Genomic DNA, 22,465 nt, shown 5'->3' with positions numbered 1-22,465 from the left:
CAGACCAGAGGGTATAGTGCTTCTGGGGATCTTCTTGAACCCCTGCTCAGGCCACTAAGCCCAAAGTGGCCAAAGGCACCCAGTTTTTTCCTCATCTTCCTTCATCCACCTACACTGGGACAAAGGCACTGAATAACTGGGTGTAGCAGCTACTGGAAAAGACATTTGCAAAGGCATGGATACTACCAAAGAAAGAGGCAAAGGTTTTGTGTAGACCCCCCATAAAAGGTGTGATGAAAGGCCCTGGAGCCCAGTGATTTACTACTGATGATCTGCATGCCTAGAAGAGTAGGCAAGGTAGGGGTTATACGGCTCATCCTGACTCCACCCCAATACCTTCTCCCTGCCCTACCTGCTGAATCATGGACCTAAAAAGAAAACATTAGTTCTAATAGATGAGTTTTTGTATTATTTCTTGTCTCTATTGCCCGTATGTGGTCTAGTTAAAGTAATTGAGGCTTGTCTCCTGAGCCTGAGATGCTACCTTGGTTCATTGAATAAGTCCATGAGAGTGAATGAAATTCACCACTGACACTACCAGTTCAATAACAGATGACAGATTCAAATATCTTCTGCAAAGTATCTGCCAATGAATAACATGATGAATAGCCATGGGCTTGAAACACTTCATATTTTCACAAGCTTTGTAAATTTATCAACTAAACCTATTCCTGTTCCATATACATTTTTACCATGTTCAGTTATAACACATACTAGCAGATTCCACCTCAGGTAGTACTGAATTAGGGCTTACTTAAAGTCTTTAAAACATTTTTGGCCTGTCAATGTTCCATACAGACTCATTTTTCAGCCTTTTCAAACTTGGTGTTGACTCCTCAAATAAACAGCTGAACAGTATGGCAACATCTGTCTGCTCATCAATAACCAAATAAATCCACTCAGAATTGTTTGCCTTGTTTTATAATTGACTGTCGGTATTGTCCAAATGTCTTTAATTTTTTAAGTGACTATTCTAACTAAAAAGCTAAAGCCTTAAACAAGTTATTTTCTCTAAATCATTTCTTTGTTTTTTTTAAATCAAACATGATTTAATTAACTATCAGTAAGTGACTTTCTTGATTAGTTAACAAATGAGCCTTATGAAAGTTACTTTGCAGCATCATGTTTAACTTTCATTGTTGTAAAGAATTTCTGCTGAGATGAGATACTCTTGTAAAATTTTTTAATTTTCCTGACTATGCTTTCCTGTGCATAGGGAATAGTGTGATACATACTTATTCGGTTAACATCATCATACACTGTAGCACACCGACATTGTCACTGAGTAAACACAATTTGGAGCATCTAGTTCAATAATAAAATAATTCACACTCCACTATGCTTTAAAAATATGAGACTTTATGTTAGTTACCTGTGGCTCATATAACAAATTACCACAAATATACTGGCTTAAACAACACAACTTTGTTCTCTTATAGTTCTGAGAGTCAAAAGTCTGAAATAAGTTTTACAGAGCTAAAACCAAGGTATCAGCAGAACCAGTTTATTTTGGAAGCTTTAGGGAAGAACCCATACCTTACTTCTTCTGGATTCCAGAGGACAGTGGTATTTATTGGCATGTGGCTTACATCACTCCAATCTCTGTCATCACATCACCCTGTTTATCTGACTTTACTATATCCCTCCTATAAAAATCATTGTGAGTACATTGGACACACCCAGATAATCTAGGATAATCTTTCCACCTCAAAATTATTAATTTTATCATGTCTACAAAATCCTTTTTGTCGTATAAGGTAACATACAGATTCATGGACATGAACACCTTTAAGATAGTCAGGCTACTGCATAAAATCTACTTTTCTTTTCTCATTTTAATATAATAAGTATGTACTGATAATAAAAAATAAATAAAACAGTATATAATAATATGCATTTTGAAATTCTGTCAAATTATAACAGCATCGTTGCAATTTGTAGTACACTAAAGATAATGAAAATAAAGCAGTCATAGGCAGTATGTAAACAAAAAAGCATGGCTGTTTCACATACTAAAATTTAAATTTCATATAATTTTCACATTGTGAAACATTTATCTTCCTTTGATGTTTTCAACCATTAATAAGGTGTAAAAAGCATTCCTATCTATAAGACCATAGAAAATTAGGTGGCAGGCTAGACTGGGCCCTTCAGCTATAGTTTGCTAACCCTGACATAAACCAACATGCAACACAACAGTCAGACAATACCTACAGATACACTTTGGACATCAAGTAGTTAAAAAAAAAATCTCACATTTAAAAATGAGGAGAATTTACATAAAAATCTTGCTTTCTCTCTCACTTTATAAAATCAAGATCTGGCAGCACTGAGGCCACATAACAAAATTACCACAATGATATAATTTTCCACCTTAGAAAGAATGTAGACTCTCCATGTGGCCTACTTCAATCTTATATCCCTTTGAATAAGTGACCCAGGTATATTATCCTCCTAAACTTACTGCTGAATTCTTTCAACCAATCCTTCTAGGCCATAATTTCCCAAACTTCTGTCATCTCAACCCCTTTCCCTTGTACCAGTTCCATTCTCTCCTAAAATATGGCACCCAATAAAAAATGCAATGCTTACTGCTCAACACAGACCCTAGATAAGTGATTCTTAACCTGGGCTGTACATTAAAATAACTTGAGGATTTTTTTGGGTACAATTGTGTACCTTAATCAATTAAATCAGAATTGCTGGATCTGGAGCCCATGTATCAGTATTTAAAATGTCCCAGGTGATTTTACTGTGAAGCCACAGCCCAGACCCAATGAATTGGTGAATAACATTATATCATTTTCCTTTATTCTGGGCTTTATGTAGTCAAATCAGTTTTGAGATTTTAAACTGAGAAACAAATACCCAGTAAACATCTATTTATTTAGACGTGAGAAATTATGGAATATTTCTGTTCAATTTTTATTTCCCATTTCAATCATTCATTCTTTCATTCAACAAGAATTTATTAAGCATCTACTACTTTCTAGACACTAGGCTTGATTAGATAGTTACAGTGAGAATAGCTTGTTAATTCTCATCTCAATCAGTTGACCTGAGTTCATATTGGACTGAATTCATACTACATTAATAGCTATCTATTGAACATTTGTCTGGGTGGCAGATTTTGTGCCAGGCACCTTTCATGGATTTCTTGATATGTTCTTATAGAAACTTACCACTATGTACATAATCTTATTACCTCCAGAATACAAGTGCTGATCCTGAGGCTTGGTAGGGCTAGAATTCTCCATGGTTCCACAACTGGCAATTTGGTTCCATGTTGGAATTTGAACCAAGATTCCAGAGAAGATTTATCACCACTGTGCAAAAACTGCCTTACCATGTGATAAACTATCACTTACACTAAATGTAATATTTTTATATAAAGCATTTCAGGGTGGTGCAGTGCTTCAGGCTCACCTGCATAACAATAATCTTTATTCATTCATAGGGAAACCATACATCCTAGTTTGCCTATTATACACCTGGTTTATGCCTATTTTCTGGGTAAGTATATTAATAAACCCACCTTTACCCTCAAAAGTATTCTGGTTTAGATAATAAATTATAGAGTCACCAAATGTTTACAAAATTAAAGCCACGTGCAGTGCCAGTAAACTCTAGACTTTCAAAATTCTTTGTTGTTTAACAAATAGAGGGATAATGGTGAAGGCAAGAACTTATGCCCTGCTTAAGGGTTGGCAAGTTATGTTTTAAGGAAGTTACCCACATCCGTGTTTATCATATGCTGTTCTCAAAACTTTAATATAGAACGTTCCAAATATTTGAGCATTCAGAAAAGTAAGGTTTTACAATTACAGGAGAATTGTTTTAGTTATTATGATTACCCCTTTCCGTTGATGAAATAAGTTTTTGACTAGCACTAAATTTTAAACACGGCAAGTTTTAGAAGCTTTGTGCCCTCTGAGTACATTTACGTTGTTGCTGAAATTTCTATATGTGAGAAATTCCACACCATATAGATATATTTATCTTTCCTGTATAGTGGCCAAAGAAATGACCCAGTAGAGATTTAAGTTTTTTCACTCACAAGAGACATTCTATTCTGGGTTGTGTCTAACACCCCAATTATAATATGAGATATAGCCAGGTCTGGGAATGTAAATGCACTACCACTAGCTAAAGAGATTTGCTGTTAATTGTTTCAATCACTCCTCATAACTCAAATTATATGCTTCTGGACCATTTACAAAGTCTCACAAAAAAAAAAACGATTAGTGCATTTCTAAAATCATATGCAGATGAGAGTGGAGGTGAATTTGTGTGTGAGTCTGCATTTACTCATGTTGCACGTGTTTATTACATATTAAAATGATGCACTTCCTCAGAGTTGTAAAAATGTCATTGACACAAATTTTATCTTTTCTCAGATCACATTTTCTTCTCCATAATTGTCTACAATCTTATTTGACTTATATTTTCTACACTGTAACTACAATTACATTATATATTAAAAATAAGAAAAAGTGTTCTCACTTGAAAAACATACAGAAAGATATGTTTCTCTGCTCACTTCTGATTAGCTGTAATCTGGGTCTCCAGAGGGAAAGGACATGACATTGAACACTGAGTTTCTCTCTTCAAAAAGCTGATCCTTAACAGTGCTGAGGAAAAGAAAAAAATTCTTTTGATCTTGTATTTTAATCTTAAATTTTAATTTGCACCATATAATTTTAATAACTGTCCTCTAGGTTTCAGAGTGAATAGAATTAAGTATTTTGCGCACGTTGCATATTACACATGTAACTTCATATTCCTTTGTATTTGCAAGAGCTTTGAAGAATGCTTATTAAATTAGTAATGACCACCAGTCAAGGGCTGTCAACCTCTTTGTACACTCATGAACCTTGGCCACAAATCAAATATGGATGTTGAACTCCTTTTTGTTCCCAAGCATAATATAATGATATAGCCATGAAACAAAGTCCATGTTTCACATGGGATTGTAAATAACTACATCTCTTGCTTTTTCTAGATTTTTCTTACTGCACACAAATGAATAAAGATGTCATTTGACTGCGTATACTGTCCAAAAGTCTGATGGTCAAGTTCTGACACTGCAAAAAGAGGATTACTTCTGAGCAACAGATTCTTATCCTTGTCATCTTAAGCTAAAGCAAAGGTAATATTCCAACTCTGGAAAGACATCAGGGAATCCAAGCCTATTGAGAAGTGGCTATTTCACTTTTCTGTTTTGCTTTTTTGTTTTATGTGAAGATTATATGGTATTAATAATTAAAGAATGCATGTTTAGCAAATTACATCCTGCATTTTTTGAAAGCATGTGAGAGAATATGAGTCTGAGTTTATATATTTACAATTCAATTTGGAAGCAAATATTAAAAAGACACAAATGTAATACAACTAGCAAACATTTTTATATTTATATTTTTCTATGAAAATATGCTTTTGTTCTTTTGATCACTCAAGGAAAATAAACTAAGAGAACTCACTATATATTGTGCACTATGCTAAGAACTGAGGAGATATAAAATTGTATAGAACTGAGGAGATATAAAATTGTATAAAACTAAGAGCTTCTCTAACAATTCACTGTATGCTAAGAAAGAAAAACATGGAATCAAATAGTCACATGCATGTCCTTCAGTGAAGAATGAACAAAGGGCCAAAGACTAGAACAAAGGTGATCAGGCACTGACTTGAGGGGTCAGTGAGCTTCAGTGAGGTGAGAAAGCTTGGCTTAGAGCTTGAAACATGAGGAAGAGCTTGCCAGGCAGGTGAGCAGAGCCAGGTTATTCCAGACAGTCCTCCAAGAGGAAAAAGATATACAGGCATTGGATGTAAGGCCCATTAGGGGCTTTCTGAGTTACTAGTACTGCAAGAGGATAAATGAGAGAAATAGGAGATGATGTTGGAAAGGAAATCAGGATTCTACTCTGTTTGTGTGTGTGTGCACACGTACATGCAGGCGAGTATGGATATATGTTGAATCTTAGCTTCTGAGAATTAAAGTGACGACCTAAATTGTCTTTGTACACATAAAACATACCATATAGGAAAAAAGAGAAGAAATGATTGCTATTATATTCTCTGCCTATTTTTCATGCCTCAACACATCCACCCTCAAAACACATATTAGCAAACACAGAATTGGCCCAGAAAAAGGTATTTAATGAGTACAATCCATATCTATTAATGATCTGGTAAAATACAAATTATAATAGACTCAAGACTTTATTACCATGACAACACTACTATCAATTCAACAAATTGTCTGATATACTTTGCGTTAAATAGTTGATTCCAACAATGAAAGGATGAAAAGGGCACTAATTCTACAGTAAAAAATTTGTATATATATGTAAACTTTTGACTCCCTAAAATCCTGCCTACCTACAAGCTGACTGCTGACCTGAAGACCAACCACTAACAAACACATTGTGTAAGTTATATCATATTCTGTATTCTTATGATAAAGCTAGAGAAAAAAATGTTTTTCAAATTGTCACACCTCTCCAAAAACTTTTCCAAAAGATTTATTGAAAAAAATATGTGTATAAGTGCACCCATACCATTCAAACCTGTGTTGTCCAAGGGTCTAATACAATTTACATGTTGTAAAATTAGATCTTTTTTAGTGTAAGCTGTATGAATTTGAAAAAATATTCAGTTATATAATTATCATGACAATCAAAATATAGTTCAGTTCTACTACCCACAGATTTTTCTTTGTGTCCCTTTTAATCACTCCCATTGCCACCCTTCTCCACCCTCTGGCCATTGGCAACAAGTTTTCTGTCCCCATAGTCTTAACTTTTCCAGAATGTAGAATTAGTGAAATAATACAGTTTGCAGTCTTTTGAGTCTGCCTTCTTTCACTTAGCTTAATGCACAGGAGCGTCCTTCACATACAATGTGTGTTCGTACATACCTGTGTCAAGAGTTCATTTGTTTTTATTGCTGAGTAGTTTCCCATTGTATGGACGCACCACACAGTTTATCCATTCACCAGTTTAAAGATACTGGATTATTTCCAGATTTTGTCAAACATTAATAAAGCCACTATAAATACTACATAAAATTTTGTGGGAGAACACAAGTTTTACTTTTTCTTAATAAGTATTTTGGAGTGAGATTGCTAGGCCATATACTAAGTATGTTTTTAAACTATATAAGTAACTGTTTTAACTATATAAGTAAGCTGTTTTCCAAGTGCCTGTGCCATTTTGCATTCCCACCAGCAACGTGTGAAAGGTTCAATTGCTCTCTGTATCCTCACAAGCACTGAGTTTTGTCATTTTTGATTTTTTAACCCATTTTAATACCTATGCAGCATCACAATGTAGTTTTAATTTGCCTTTCCCTAATGACTAATGATTCTGAACTCCTTTACATGTCCTTTTTGCCATCCATTTATCTTCTTTCGTGAAATGCCTCTGTAAAACCTCTGCCCACATATTGAAATGGGCTGTTTTCCTATTACCGCGTTTTAAAAGTTCTTTGTATAATCGAATACACATCCTTTGTAAAGTATATGTTTTGCAAAGATTTCTCTTAACCCACAATTTTTCATTCTCTTAATAGTGTCTTTCACAGAGCAGATGCTTTTAATTTTGAGGAAGTCCAATTATCATGTTTTCTTTTATGATTGTGTTTTAATGTCACATCTAAGAAACATCTGCCTGATCCAAGATCATAAGGATTTTCCCCTGTATTTTCTTCTAAAAGTTTTATGATCTTCGGTTTTATATTCAGGTCTAAGAAACATTATAAGTTACTATGTAAGATGCAATACATGGGTCTAAGTTCATTTTTTGCACTAATATGTAAGATGTAATACATGACTCTAAGTTCATTTTTTGTACATGCAGACACTATTGTTTCAGCCCCATTTTTTGAGAAGACTCTCCCTTCTCCACTGAACTTCCTTTGCTACTTTGTCTAAAATCAATTGGCCACAAAGGTAGGACTGCTTGGGACTCTTTTATATATATTTTTTTAAATGAAACTAATAAAAATGATGGAAAGCACTATAGTTCTACTAAGCAAGCTACCTACAATACATGTGAAACATGAGAAGCCCAAGCCAATATGTGAAGAGATGAAGAGAAAGAGCCTTGACAGAAGAGTGAATGCTCTAAAAAAATGAGATTCCCTAGATGATAACACAGAGCCATCCTTCTTTGTTAAAATGCTATTTCCAAGCATCTGGGCCCTGTCTCTTTATTAGAAATATGAGGTTGGAATCTTTTTCCATTAATTCACTGGCTTAAAGCTGACATATCACCCAGGAAAGCAGCAGAAAGAACTTGACCAATGGTGGGCAGATGCATGAGGAACTAGCATACACCTGAGTAAGAAAGAAAGAATAATAATCAACTTCGTATAGCTCTGTGCATAGGTCTTGCAAGGTGGTAGTGTTTTTCTTTTCTCCTAACTCACTTTACATACACCTGTCGCACAGTTTCTCAAAAAGCACTCCACTGAAAGGGGAGTTCTCAGATTCAAAACCTCTATTCTTAGGCAATGGTATTTGATACTTTAACCATCGAAGTCCAAATCCTCAGCCACTTCTATCCCTACTCCATGTTCCTTTGTGTGGTTTAGGATGTAATTCATATAAAAGTCATCTCTCTTTTTCACAGGCTATAATTCTGCTTTAATTAGATTGTAATTAAGGCCAAAAAAGAAACAGACATATGAATAACTTCCTAAATTTTTTTTCCTCCTAAAAAAACGGTAATTGTTTCTTTGATAATCAGCCTAAAATACAGCTGGAAAATGGTTTGTGCATTTCAGTAGTAAAACACTGTTGTATGTGTGTGTGTGTGTGTATGTGTGTATGTTCCCCGAAAAGCACTCGCACAGAGAGCATTTAAATTTTCCATGGTATTGCTATTTTGACCTCTGAGACCTTGCAAAGTAAAGTATTTATGATCCTGGGCTTTTTTATGGTATTGTTTCAATATTTTTGTAACATTTGTATTTCTTGCTGATGTTTTTGGCATTAAAAATCACTCAAGCTGTGCTGAAATATAATGGCATTCACTGAACCATACCATGGAAGGATAATTCAGTTCAGTGAGGTTATTCTAGCTAATCATGTACACCAAGGATTGAAAGAAATTGTAGGGTATTCTCAGCTCTCTACACAGGCAGCATTGAGTGTTTTTTTCCCTCTAATAACCTGACAAAGAAAAACCTTCACTTGAATATAGAACTATCTAGTTTTAAGTCCTTAGAGCAAACCAAAGTAACAATGCAGTGGCCCAAGGTATAAGGAAGCAAAGTGATGGTGGAGAGTCTCCTTAGATCACAATTTCCTTTATCTGTTACCCAGAAAAATATCAAACCTCAACGAACAGTCACCTTTCATTCCAAATTTCAACACCTTCCTATACAAGCCCCCAAAATAATTAGTCTCAAACTCAGAGGAATGGAATATGCTATTACAGATATAAACCAAGGATGATTCAATTTCTATATATTTATGTTGACTATAACTATCGATATCTATAATGTCTGAGTTTAACTTCCATACTTATGCCATTTTGTATATATTTTGAAATTTCTCTCCAAAAAAGTAAATAAAGGCAAAGCCTTTCTGTCTCTTGTCACACCCAGCTTGAGATGTCAATTATGACAGCACCAAATATTATTTGACCTTTTGAATAATTTCTCTTTCAGTCACTAATCATTCAAGTTTGGCTTTGATTAGCCAACATAAACTCCTGAAGGGTAAAGTACAGAAGCTGACTGGTCAAAGCACTAATGTTTACATGCTTAAAGATGGATAATATCCAATATATGTATCTTTTTCTTCAATTTCACAGGGACAAATATATTTTAAACTACAAATGATTGGTTGAGACCTTAAATTTAGTGTACTTATCTGAGAGAAACCATTTCCTACTGAAGATGAAAAACAGATCTTCCAAGTTGTATTCTCAGTAGATAAGTAAAAGTTAATACTGTAGCAATATACAAATGCAGTAGGCTGCTAAACACATGATCCCTAGAATCTGACAAAACAGGGCTTAAATGGCTTAAATGGTACCACTCCTATTTATATGCTGGGTAACTTTGAACAAGTTTCTGAGTCTCTGTAAAGCTCAGTTCTTCCATCTGTAAAATGGGTACAGTAATAGTTTGGTTTACAGCTCAGTTGCATAGCACATCCTCTGAAATAATATTGACTCAAGATAGTTAATTTCTCAAATGACATACTGAGCATAATATAGCAGCTTTTTGGTGCCAGGTACAGGACTCATTCTCTGCTGTGCCATCCTCAACATACAGCTTTCATATTTTAGTCAAAAGATGCTGCTCAAGCTCATTATCATGTACATGTACCAGCCAGAGGAAATGTGAACAAAGGAAGAGGAGGTAACGTACATTACAAAGATGATGACCTTTCTCTACTCTTCCCTGTATCTGTGCCTCTTCACAAGGTAACTCTGCAGTAACTCCCACAAAGTAATTTATTCCTTGCCCACTCCTTGAAGTCATGAGTGCCTTATAACTTATTCTAACCAACAGACCACACTGAAAAAAAATATGTAAGTCCTGAATCTAGATCTCAGTATCCTTATACTTGCTCCCTTGGGTCCCTGACAGCCACTGTGTAAGCAAGCCCGGGGGGTGAAGAAAGGCATGGAGCCCAAGCATCCTCACTGCCTCAGCTATGGCCTGCCAACAACTAACCTGACAGCTAATCACAGATGCATAAGTTCAGACAGTGCCAGAAGACTCTATTAGCTGATCCCAGCTCAAAGGGCCAAGCTGCAGAATTATGAGTAACCAACTGAATTTTGGGGTGATTTACTAGGCAGCAAGTGATAAAAGGAAAAGTCATCACTTTCCTTTTAACCACTGACCCAAAATCTGCACATACCACACCTACTTTTGCTCCATTGGTAAGAATTCAGTCAGTCAGGAGAAGTCAGTCAATCAGGAGTAGCAGGCCATAGTAGCTGTGAGGGAAGCTGGGAAATGTCAGTCTTTCACTGGATGGTCATGTGTCCAGCTACAGGTGGTTCCTGTTACTAAAGGCAGAGAAGGGAAACACGGGGAATCTGTTCTGGGGGACAACTAGTTAGGTCTCTACCACTGCTACTCTTCATCTTGTTGTGAAGATTAATGTGAAATAAGTGTAATGGTTTTAGTGTAAAAACTGGAATGTAGAAAGGACTCAATAAATGTACACTGTCATTTATATTCAAAATCCGAAATAGATGACATTTGTTTAAAGTGTCACAAAAATAAAGAATCTAATTCTCTGCACCTCTTTCTGCTTTATCTGTTATCTTCCAGCAACCTTTTTCCTGTCCCAAACTAAAGTCAAGAACCACACTGAAAGAAGATCCATAGAGAGAATATAAAAAGTGACATAGAAACACAGTGTGTACTGATGTGATGCTGACAAAGCCTGGACATCTGTTAGAAAAGATAAGATAGATTTTATGGCAGAAAGCCAGGGTACAAGACTAAAGGCAGTCCTTTCAATTCAATCATCTGTCACTGTATAATAAAGAGAGAATGTCACTGGGCAACTGTCAGAAATCAGAGTGGGAAGGGCTCTACTTTTCTTTTCCTTTTCCTTTTTTTTTTGGTACTATGGGTTTTACTAAAAAAACAAAAAAAGGTAATGAGTGTGCTAGTAAACTATCTTGGCCTTGAGGAGAGAAAAAAAGCAGGTATTCATTTGCCACAGCCAATTTATGTGTCTTTTTCCAATTTAATGGAAAAGTAATAAAAGACAAGAGCAGAACTGGAGATAGTCTGTGGGAAACTGACAGAAAAGAAATCTAATAGGAAAGGTTTTGAAAACAGTTTGATAGATGTGTACAAACCCCACCCCCCAAAAAACCGACCACCACTTATTAACCAGCTAGATGATTACCTTGGTAAGTGCAGAATAATTAAGCAATCACTAAGCAATAATTAGTCAAGAACACATGTTCACTTGTATGTTGAAACCTGACATTTTGTTATCCCCCTGACTACTGGATGGCCTCACATTTGGTAAAGTTACTATTGTTGAAATCTGTGTGAATCATCTTGCTCTCCTTCCCTAGTTGCTGCCAATTCAGAATTTTCTATTACAAGTCAAATCCTGAAACAACTTGAAAAATCATAACTGAGGAACCCTGGGTAAAAGAAAGATTAAATAATCAATAAATGAAGTGACACATGCACAAAAGAATAAGACAGCAATGAGATGCAGGGCAGGTGTGGGCCATCCTGTGAGTGCCAGTATTTACAGAATATGTCCAATTGAGATGCAAGGAAAGGTTCAAGGTCAACAACAACTAGAAAAACAGAAAGCCATAAGGAAGAAGGCTTTGTCAGGAGCGATATATGGATAAAGTTTAAAAGCTGAGAGTGGTGTGCTGAAATGTGAGCCAGAGAATGCAAAGTACATTCCAAAGAAGACTTCAGAAATAGAAAGACATAATGGCATAGAGGAGAAAAGGAGGATGAATGGCTCAAAGTAGCATCGTTAGAAATATTTGTTTTATTCAAAGTGATTAGGAAGCAAACACCCATGTCACCTATAGTAGTTGGTACTTTAAAATATGAGACATGCCAGGATAATCCTATCAGAAGATTAGAAAATTGTAATATAAGGCACAGGATGAATCAACGATTAAAGTGTGATGCCCAAGAAATACATCAACATTTCCACAGTGTATTCTAAAGAATACTAGTCTCTCTCAAGAGGGTAACAGATATTACATAAAAACAATATGGAAAATGGCCAGGTCACATGGGGTTGTTTAGGTTTCTTTGCTGTGGAGAGTATTCAGAGTTAACATCTGGAAAGTGTGCAGGAAACACCTGTTCTTTGCTCTCCCATTGCCACCTCACCACTTCTCCTTGAGCAACAAGAGGGTTGCTTGCATTGGGATTTTCCATCCAAGTACACAGGTTATACCTTCTACCAAACTAGTGAACACAGGACCATGTCCAGGCCAGCCAGTTTCTCCCACCTAAGAATGTGCCACTAGAGCCTATGGACACAGGGATAAAATAAAATTGGTGATATGTAGCATCACTGTTTTGTTCCTGCTAATGGGTTTCCCCTCCCTCCCAAGCCCTGTGGTTCAGACTAGCTTACATGTTCTGAGCTACCCCACCTCCTTCTAATGAACTCCACTCAGGCTTGGTAGCCAGAGTTTCTTTGTAACCAAATTGCTCTGAGGGGAACAGTTTGCAACACTGCACAAATATATTTGACTACGGATTTTTCTTTTTTTTTTTGGCAAAGTAACAAACCGTTTGGGTTATCTTCAGAACACACACTGTTCTAGCCAATAATGGAGGGCTTTTGGAACATATTAAGGGAATATAAGCTGTACTCAATGCTTATATTTACTCTTCAAAAATCACCAAGCAAGCAATAACACATCCTTCTCTCATGTTCTTGCCACAGAGAGAGCGTTAAAGTGTCCTTGCTAATGATGGTGAATCCCCCACACAAAGTTATTGCATTGGCACTAAGACCACCAAGGATCAGATGACTCCTAGTCAGAGGAGAAATGTAATGTCCCCTGCAAAGTATAGGATTAGCAGGCATCATATTTAAAAATGCCTATAAAAGGGAACCTTCAGCTTACCACCTTGAGCTTCCTAGAGAACCGTAAGGCTTCGTTAACTGACAATCTCCCTCACTCTGGCAGGGTGTGGAGGTCTGAAGGAAGTACCTCCCAAGCCTCCTCCCAAAGACTAGTAATGTGGTAAAATATATATTTATAAAGAAAAAAAATGGCTCTTTAAGTATATCCTCTTAAAAAAAGTAAGACTTCCCTAATATAGGACAAAACAAAGACATATCCCTTAATAGGAAAATAGGTGGAAGAGAAGATTCCAAGTAGAAAGAAGGAATTAAAAAGGTGGTAAAGGTACAAACCCAAATCATAGTAACTCTATCTGCATTTCTACACAACTTCTACAATGACCAGTCCAGAAACAACAATGGTATTTGTAATAGTAACAGCAAACAGTAACAATATGATTTAAGTTCTATTCTATTTACATTCAAGCCATTATCCCTGTTATACAGATGAGAAAACTGAGGCAGGAAAGTAGGTTAAGTGTCCAAGAGCCTGCCTGCCTTTTTAAACACTTAACTTCCCCCTCAGTTAATTCTTTTGCCCTAATTGTTTTCCTCCCTACTCCTCAGAAAATGCAGCTGTTATACAATCTGTAGCAACAACAGTGATGCAGGAAACTGTACATAGCTTTATAGGCATGCACATATACATGCTAGTACATATTCAAGAGTGCATGGGAAGGATGAATAACACAAATAAACAATAAATGCAATGAGGCCTGGAAGGGAATAGAAAGGCGACATGAGTACAATCTTAAAGAAAACCTGGGAACATATCGTTCTGTCATTCTGAATAACAACAAAAATAGAAATATTTTATGGCAGGTAACAGGAATATTGGCAAATTCATGCCTGAAAGCAATTCTTAGAGTGGTATCATGCAGAATGATCTAGAAAAAAACATTTCCATCTGTTTATTGAATCTTTGGGTCTGAACTGGCTTCCCCTTTGCTAACAACCCCTCATTTTTCTATATAGGATATAGATATTTGTCTATGATGGAAGTTAAATGAATGTTTATGGAGCAAATCAATTATGTGCAGTTGCATTGCATTCACATAATTTATATATATATATTCACATAAATTATAACAGCTCTTTCTAGCTCTCATAGGCAAACCTCTAGAAATTTTTCAGTTTTATCATAAACTTTCAGTTTGGTTAGGCTTTGTCAGGAGTTCCAGTATATTTGTTTAATCTTTACTGTAAAGTCATGAAGAATGTTTCAAAATTAGAAGTCAAATGGGTCAGGTGCACCAAAGTCAGGTGACCCCAGGATCCAGGCAAGCAGCAGAAGTTAATAAAGCAATCCATGTGTGAAAAAAATTGCATGGCTGCCTTGGTCTGCCTCTCATTTGCCCACTTTTTCATATGGCCTGGAAGCAGAAAATAATCCCCCTAAAAAAAATTACCACAAAAGTGCAATGATAGTGAAAAACCATCACTGGTCTTAATCTCAGAGAGATTCACAAGGCACTGTCATGACCTCACGATGCAGGACCATCTAGAGGTGGTGGCTGCTACCCAGACTTCCTATCAGTGCCACACCTCAGGTGTGATTCTGATATTGTCAGATGTTCTGAATTTTTTAGCAAAATGTGGGAGACAACAAAAATTCCCCCTCTTCCTGTGTCTATGCCCTTTGCCATGTAACTACATGGTGCCTTCATACTCTCAACTGCGGAATCACCTATGTCGCTTGATTCAACCGACACAATGACATACAAGTGACAGTAATGCCTGAGCCTCTAAGCCTAGAACTTAGGAGGTCTTGCATGTTTCTGCATGCTCTCTTTTACTTTTACCATCTCACAACACACCAAAGTTAACCTGATGTGTATGAGATACAAGGATGTAGAAAATAGAAAAATTGCCCTAGCTAATAGCTAAATGTGTGAACCCACCAAGGTCAAAGAAGCCACACAGCTAACCCTGACCTCATCCAAGACACATGAGCGATAAACTTATATTTGCATGCCACTGCAACTGTGGATGTTTGTTATACAGCATTACAATGGTAGTAGATAACTGATACACAAATCCAGATTCTTAGGTAAATCTGATATTTAAAATTCATGCCTTAAAAGCAGGTCTTGGAGAAGTATCAGGCAGAGTGACCTAGAAAAAAAAAGCATTTCCATCTGTTTATTGGGTCTATTGGTCTGGACTAGCTTCCCCTTTTCTAACAACCCATCCTTTATCCATGTAAGATACAGATTTTTGCCTGTGAGGGAATTTTTTTTTAACTCAATCAGTTCCTGATTTTTAAAAAACACAACACAGTTCAAACACATTATTTCTGTGAATCTTATCCAGACCACGGGCCATTACATTGCATTCTCTGCCATAGTCTAATCCTTCATTTTACAATTAAAAAAAAGACATTCAAAGAGATAAAATATCCTTTCCAGTGCTAAGTAATTGGACCTCAGATGCACTGACTGACCTAATGTGGTTACTTTTTATAAAGCATTGCACTGTCCTCCTTTGAGTTCATGATCCAAAATCACTCAGGTCTTCCCTCCCCATGCATCCTGCCACTTTTTTTTTTTTTGTCCAGAGAACGGATCCACATGAAGGATCTACAATGCATTAATTTCAGCAAACCTCATGTGAACCCTGTCAGCTAGCGTCTTTTGAGCAGGGTATTTGAATTCTCCTTTTCCGAGGAATGTGCTTGAGGCCACAAACTTAGTTCAAACTTACTTCTTTCAACATTAAACTCACACCTCCTCTCTCCACAAAACAAATGAATAAATGATGCCTCTACTTTAAAATAGAATAATTTTTACACAATGCTGACTAAGGTAAAATCCCATGAAATCTGGAAACATTGGTCTGGTCAAGCAAAAACAATCTAGGATAAGAACAGACAGGCAAATTCTAATAGTGCGTGTGTCTATTCATTTAGAAAAACACAGTTTCTCTTTCAGAGAGCTACTGAAGGAGAACCCATATTGAAAGTTGTGATTATTGTCTTAGCCCAGATTCATAAAGAGACTGAACAGCTGCACACTTTATTAGTCTAATCTAAATACCTGCTCCTTGTATTTTGTGCTGGGAGATATTTATGTTATCAATTCAACTTTATACTAACCATCAGGAAGAACACTCCCTGTAGCTCTGCTGACTCAAAATAATGACTTGTAAGGGAGCCCTAATGACAGAACAAGGGGCAATTATAGACACAGCATGAGATTTGGAATAACTGTGTGATGTATTTTGAGCACTTGATTGACCTCATGTTCAAGTTCGTTTGTGCCTCACTGTTGTAGATACAGCCTATGCCTTAGGGTATATGCCTTGTTGATTTCAATATAAGAAGATAGGATGGATTAGATCAGATGGCTCAGACAAAAAACAAAACTGCACCAGTGCTTGGTGGAAAAGTGATGGCACATTGGGGTCTACCAGAAGGAACCATCAAATATCTTTCAAGGAAGAATAAGAAGTTAGAATAATCAATACGGAGTGTTAATTCATTGCTACTCTTGGGATAACTAAACAACGTACAGCTTCTCATGTCTTTATATAATTGTGGTGGCTGCTGGGAGTACTTAGAATTTACTGCAAAATGAGAGATGAATAAGAAAACAAAGCAAGAACAAGAACTCAATATAAAATAAGGCTACTGTGAGATGTCCTTAGATTAAATTGCTTTAGAGCAAAACCATTTGGCAGTCTGCTCTGTCCGTTACTTTGAAATACACTCCTGCTGTGCTGTATAACTCACTGGATGAGAAAAGGGGGAAAGTCTTTTCTGATGGGTTGTTTATAATCCCAATTCCAAACAGGCTTCCTTACATAGGTGAGGGGGATTAAAAGGAGAGGAATGTAGGAGAGGAACTGTTTTTTGTTTTTTTATCAATGTTGGTGTTTATCAACAAAAAGAAGAAGAAGAAATCCTTGTTTCATTGTGTACAAAATTATAGAGGGTGTTCAAGCACATAACGATACTGCAGACTGACTTGAAAACAACATGGAATAACTGGCACTTATGCAATTCTTTAGAAACATAGCTTTTACTCTAAATTGGTTGAAAAGAGGTGCTCTGAAATAGTCGTTTCATCAGTCTTGGTTGTTTGTTAATAGCACCATCTAGTCAACTCTGCCCACACTTCCAAAGCGGTTGTTAGAAAAACCTACAAAGGCCTTGGTGAAAACTTGAAATCAGTGTTTTCTGAATGACACTGGGAACCACATCTTCGCTCTTCTATTGTTAGCCATGTGATCTGTGAGAAAGTGCAAAACTAAAATCTCATTCTGAATGAGGAAGCTCCTACCTCAGAATACACGAATAAAATGCCAACCTAACAAGGAACACAGGCAAACAATGCCAGGTGGCTACAAATTGGAGTATGCGCGTCTATTCCATATTTATCTGGCCTGAAGAATCTATGCTGGAAATGGGTCATAACTGAAACTATCAGAAGGTAAGAGCTATTGTGGGAAGGGGCAAGATGCTGATATTTCCATGGCTATCTTTACCTCAAATGCTAGGGAAAGAGTAGGAAATATATGCTCAAACCTGCAGCACTGTTTAAAAAATTGATCTTCAATAAGCCAAATTTAAAAAACAAATATCAGTGAGTTCTCTTCAGGACACTAGTCAGATAAAATATACTAATTTTAAACAGTATGTAGTAGACTAGATTTTCACGTTTCTTTGAGAAAACAGACTTCTGACTGACAGCTCTTGCTTTAGGAAAGTTGTTTCTTGCACTGAGGCAATATCCTTTACTAACTTAGAGTAATATGATGTGGACAATCCTAATAACACAAGCATAATGGTGATTGATTTATTCATTTTAAATTGCTGCCTTCTAATTTTAACAGAACTGCCACTGCTTTTTTCCCCAAATTAAACCAAAAATGTTATTACTTTATAGCATATGTTTTCAGAAAGTATAAATTCACTGATTTTAAAGTCAATAAATCAGAAACAAAAAGCTGTTTTCATCACATCAGGGATGCAGATAAAAGTTTTGTGAGAGTTTTACCTTTGATTCAAACTGCTCCAGCATTTTATTCAACTAAAGTTGAAAAGTAGTGTGTAAAAAAAATCTATTATTCAGTATATAAGTCTTTATTTTGGCTGGAAAGCATGTATTCTTAATTCATCCAATCAGGTGATTTTCCTCTGGATGTCATCTACCCAACCATGTATTTGGGGATATTCATTTCAACCCTGTCATGTGACTCCAGTCTAGCTGATCAGATACTATTTTTCCTGGTCAAAGTAATTGCTTCAAAATAGAGTGTCTGACACAGTTGAGATCCATGAAAGAGTCAATATCCCTGAAAAATTTCTGCAATTATTGTATCACTGGATTTGAACTTGGAAACATTTGGCCCTGTGCTATTTGCAGTCATCCTAGCACTATATAAGGGCTTGAGAATGACTTTATCAAAATAGAAGATAGCTCCACAGGATAAAGTGAAAATAAATTCTGATTCATTTATTTATTAATTTATTCGTTCAACAAATATTTGTTGAACATTTACTATGAACCAAGAGAGTTAGAGATAAGGTGGTAATAACAGATGCTATAGCCCTCATGATGCTTATCTTGTGGAGGAGATAAGAGCAATTTTAAAAATGAAAATACTTTCTTATTATTTTATGATATGGTCATTAAAATATCAGTGATATTTTAATTAATAAACCAAAGTATACTAAGAAAAAATGACTTTGAAGACTAAAAAAGAATGACAAAATATGCTAAGAAAGTGGGTGTGCTACATTGTCTAAAGCATGGCTCAGTAAACTACATAACATAGATCAATCTGGTTTTCTATTTTTAGAAGACTTAAAGAGATAGAGAATATTGCAACAGAAACTGTATCTGGCTATAAATGTATAAAACATGTATAAGGCACTATCCAGTGCTTTATAAAAGAAAGTCGTTCTACCAAGATAGTTGCCAAGAATTCCTTCTGTCCTTTCAAAGGAATGCCATTGATACAATCAAAACAGAGTCTATTTTCCCACTCCTGTATCTTAGCTGAGCTTTTAAATGTTTTTGACCAATAGAATAATGTAGAAGTAATATTCTGCAGCTTCCAAGCCCACATGTAACAAGGCCTCGTAGCTTTTGCTTTCACTCTTGGAAACTAGACCCCACATAAAGAAGTCTAGGCTATACTGTTAGAGATAAAGGCCACAGGGGCAGAGACCATGTAGAAAGAAAGGCCACACAGAGGAAAGCTGAAGCATCATAAAAAGTACTAAGGCCCTCAGTCCATTAATGAAGCCATGTTTGGTCCCCTAGTCCCAGTCACAGTACTCCAGCCAACAGCTACCACGTGGAACAAAGATAAGCCATCCCTACTGAACCCTACCAGATTTCCTGACTCACAGAATGGTGGGGAAGACGATGATGACGGTTTAAGCACTAAGTTATGGGGTGCTTTGTTTTTCGGTAATAGGTAAGTGAAACAGAAATTGGCACCAAAATTAGAATGCTGCTTTCATAAAAACCTAAAACACATAAGATTACCTTTGGAATTAGGTGATAGGCAGAGGCGTGAAGGGTGGTAAAGAACCATTAAAGGAGCTTAGAAGAGCACTGAAAAAGTGCTATAAAGACTGGAAAAAGGATGACCTGTTAACAAAGATGTGGAACATTTGGCATTATTTGTGAATCTAGCTATGAGTTTTAGGCATAGGTTTGAAAGTACAATTAGTTTCTTGTAGTTGTGTATGTAAAATAAATGAGAGAGAAACTAAAGAAGAATTTCTCCATATACAAGCAGAATTTAGAGGAAATATAAAGGACCCAGGACAGTTTTTCCAATCAGAAAAATGTTCTCCAAGTAAGAAATGGCCTCCAGGTAAAAATAAAATCAAGAGTGCCACCATATGATCCTTTGTTAAAAGAACTCAGAATAATTAAAGTGATTTTTATTGCACCATTCAGCTAAATTAAGAGTAGTATAAGAATCTTGATGCATTGGCCTGCATCAGCCCAAAGTAGAGAAAAATAATAGTTATCAATATGACTTTGGAACATGTAGTGAACCCTGATGAGCTATATGAGATGTCCACAAACATTTTAAGAGAGTTACATTGATAGAAGCACTACCATCTTGGATTAAGAGAGATGAAAATGAAAAAAGTGCTCTGGGCTCTCAACTTTATATAGGTAGAAAAGAGGAGCAGGAAGCAGATAAAGTGCAAACAGGAATACTTAGTGCACATAGCCATGAGTGAAGGAAAACAATTCACTAGAGAACAACTGTCATGGAACAGAACCAGGCCCTAGCAAAGAACCATTCTCTTGAAGAGAAAAATGGATGACATGTGCCCAAATGGATTTTAAAATTGCTGTGGACTAGTGACTGCTATGTGTCTTCCTTCTTCCCACTGTTGAATGAGATTGCCTATTGAGTTATCCTGCCCATCTTACCATTGTATGTTGGTGTGGGGAGAGGATAACTTCATTTTTAGTTCACAGATCAAGAAGAATGGCATTTAAGGAGTCTTATCTCCAGAACAAATGTGAACCACAAAACACTGAATTTTGGGCTTCATACTGTGAAGGATAGGATTTGGTGGTCTTGAGGGAATGAGTATACTTTGCATGTGAAACAAATGAGAAAGGTGTAGCCAGAAGATAGACTTTGATTGATTTATATGCAAAAATGGTCACCAACAATTATCTAATCCCTGTACATATATGACCCAACTCCCACCAAGTAAGGCATCTATTTGCCCAGCACTTAAATCTATAGTGGTCTTATAAGGTGTTTTGACCTATAGAATGAAGTAAAAAGACATCCTGGGACTCCCAAACACAGACCTTTAAAGGCCTGATAGCTTCAGCTTTTACTTTTTTTAAAAAAGCTGCTATATAGCAAAGTCCAGAGAAGCCACATGGAAAGATAGGCTCAAAACATGAGAGATCATGCAAAGAGATGTGCCAGGTGGAGGTGAGCTGAGGTATCCATGTGACAAGCAGCACCAAGACTGCAGACACGTGAGTGAAGTTGTCTATATCGGTTCTCCAGCCCCAGACAATCCACACAGCCAACACATAGAAGAGAGACAAGCTGCCCACAGAGTCTTACTTAATTCTGATATACAAAATTATAAGTGATAGGTGGGTGTTTTAAGCCACTGAGCTTTATGGTGGTTTGTTATGAAACAATAGATAAAAGACACACAAGATAGCCAAAGAAGCTCACTCTCTAAAGAAGTGGCATCTTAAGATTTTATGATGATGAGAAAACTAAGACTGAACATTCCAGGCAAATAGATATAACTATAAAGCTTAACTGACATTAATCCAGATATTCTGGATTAAGTATCTACCATAACAAACTACCACAGCTCTGGCAGCCAGAAGTCCAAAATCAAGGTGATAGCAGGGCAGGGCTGTCTCCAAAAGTTCTCCTTTATCTTCTGGTGGTCCTATGTATTCCTGTGGCTGTATTACTCCAATCTCACGTCCACTGTCAAATAGCTTTTGCCCTTTCTCTGTCCCATATCAAGACACTTAAGACTGGCTGTAGGACTCAACCAGTTAATGAAAGATGATCTCATCTCAAGATCCTTAACATAATCACATTCTCAAGTAAGATGATATTCACAAGTACCATGGGTTAGAACTTGGATATATTTATTTGAGGTGGCAGGGGAGACCATCAACCCACTAAAATACTAAAAGTACTTTTTTTTTAATCAAAGGAAAAATGTAAAACATTGTGGAATGCCTTGAAGCACCACTGAAAATGACCAAATTTAAAAATCATGACTTAAATTTCAAAACCATATGTTACCCCATTTTATTTTTATAGGATAATTTTATAGGATGATGAAGAATTGAATATAGGAGGTACCAAAAATTGGAAGAAATCAGC

At 36.3% G+C, this 22,465-nt stretch overlaps 1 protein-coding gene across 1 annotated transcript in view; it reads right to left on the bottom strand.

Annotated features, from left to right (window-relative positions):
• Window positions 1-4,527: 4,527 nt before the first annotated feature.
• Window positions 4,528-22,465, bottom strand: part of LOC140843441 (uncharacterized) — a 220,843-nt gene continuing 202,905 nt past the window's right edge. Inside the window, exon 6 of the mRNA XM_073213066.1 lies at window positions 4,528-4,631. Within this exon, the coding sequence (XP_073069167.1) occupies window positions 4,547-4,631 (85 nt within the window). The 3' untranslated portion in view covers window positions 4,528-4,546. The remainder of the gene's footprint in view (window positions 4,632-22,465) is intronic.

The sequence above is a fragment of the Manis javanica genome, chromosome 1 (genome assembly GCF_040802235.1).
Source record: "Manis javanica isolate MJ-LG chromosome 1, MJ_LKY, whole genome shotgun sequence".
Lineage (NCBI taxonomy): Eukaryota > Metazoa > Chordata > Mammalia > Pholidota > Manidae > Manis > Manis javanica.
The sequence above is the reverse complement of the archived record's forward strand: the minus strand, read 5'-3'. Positions and strand labels throughout refer to the sequence as shown.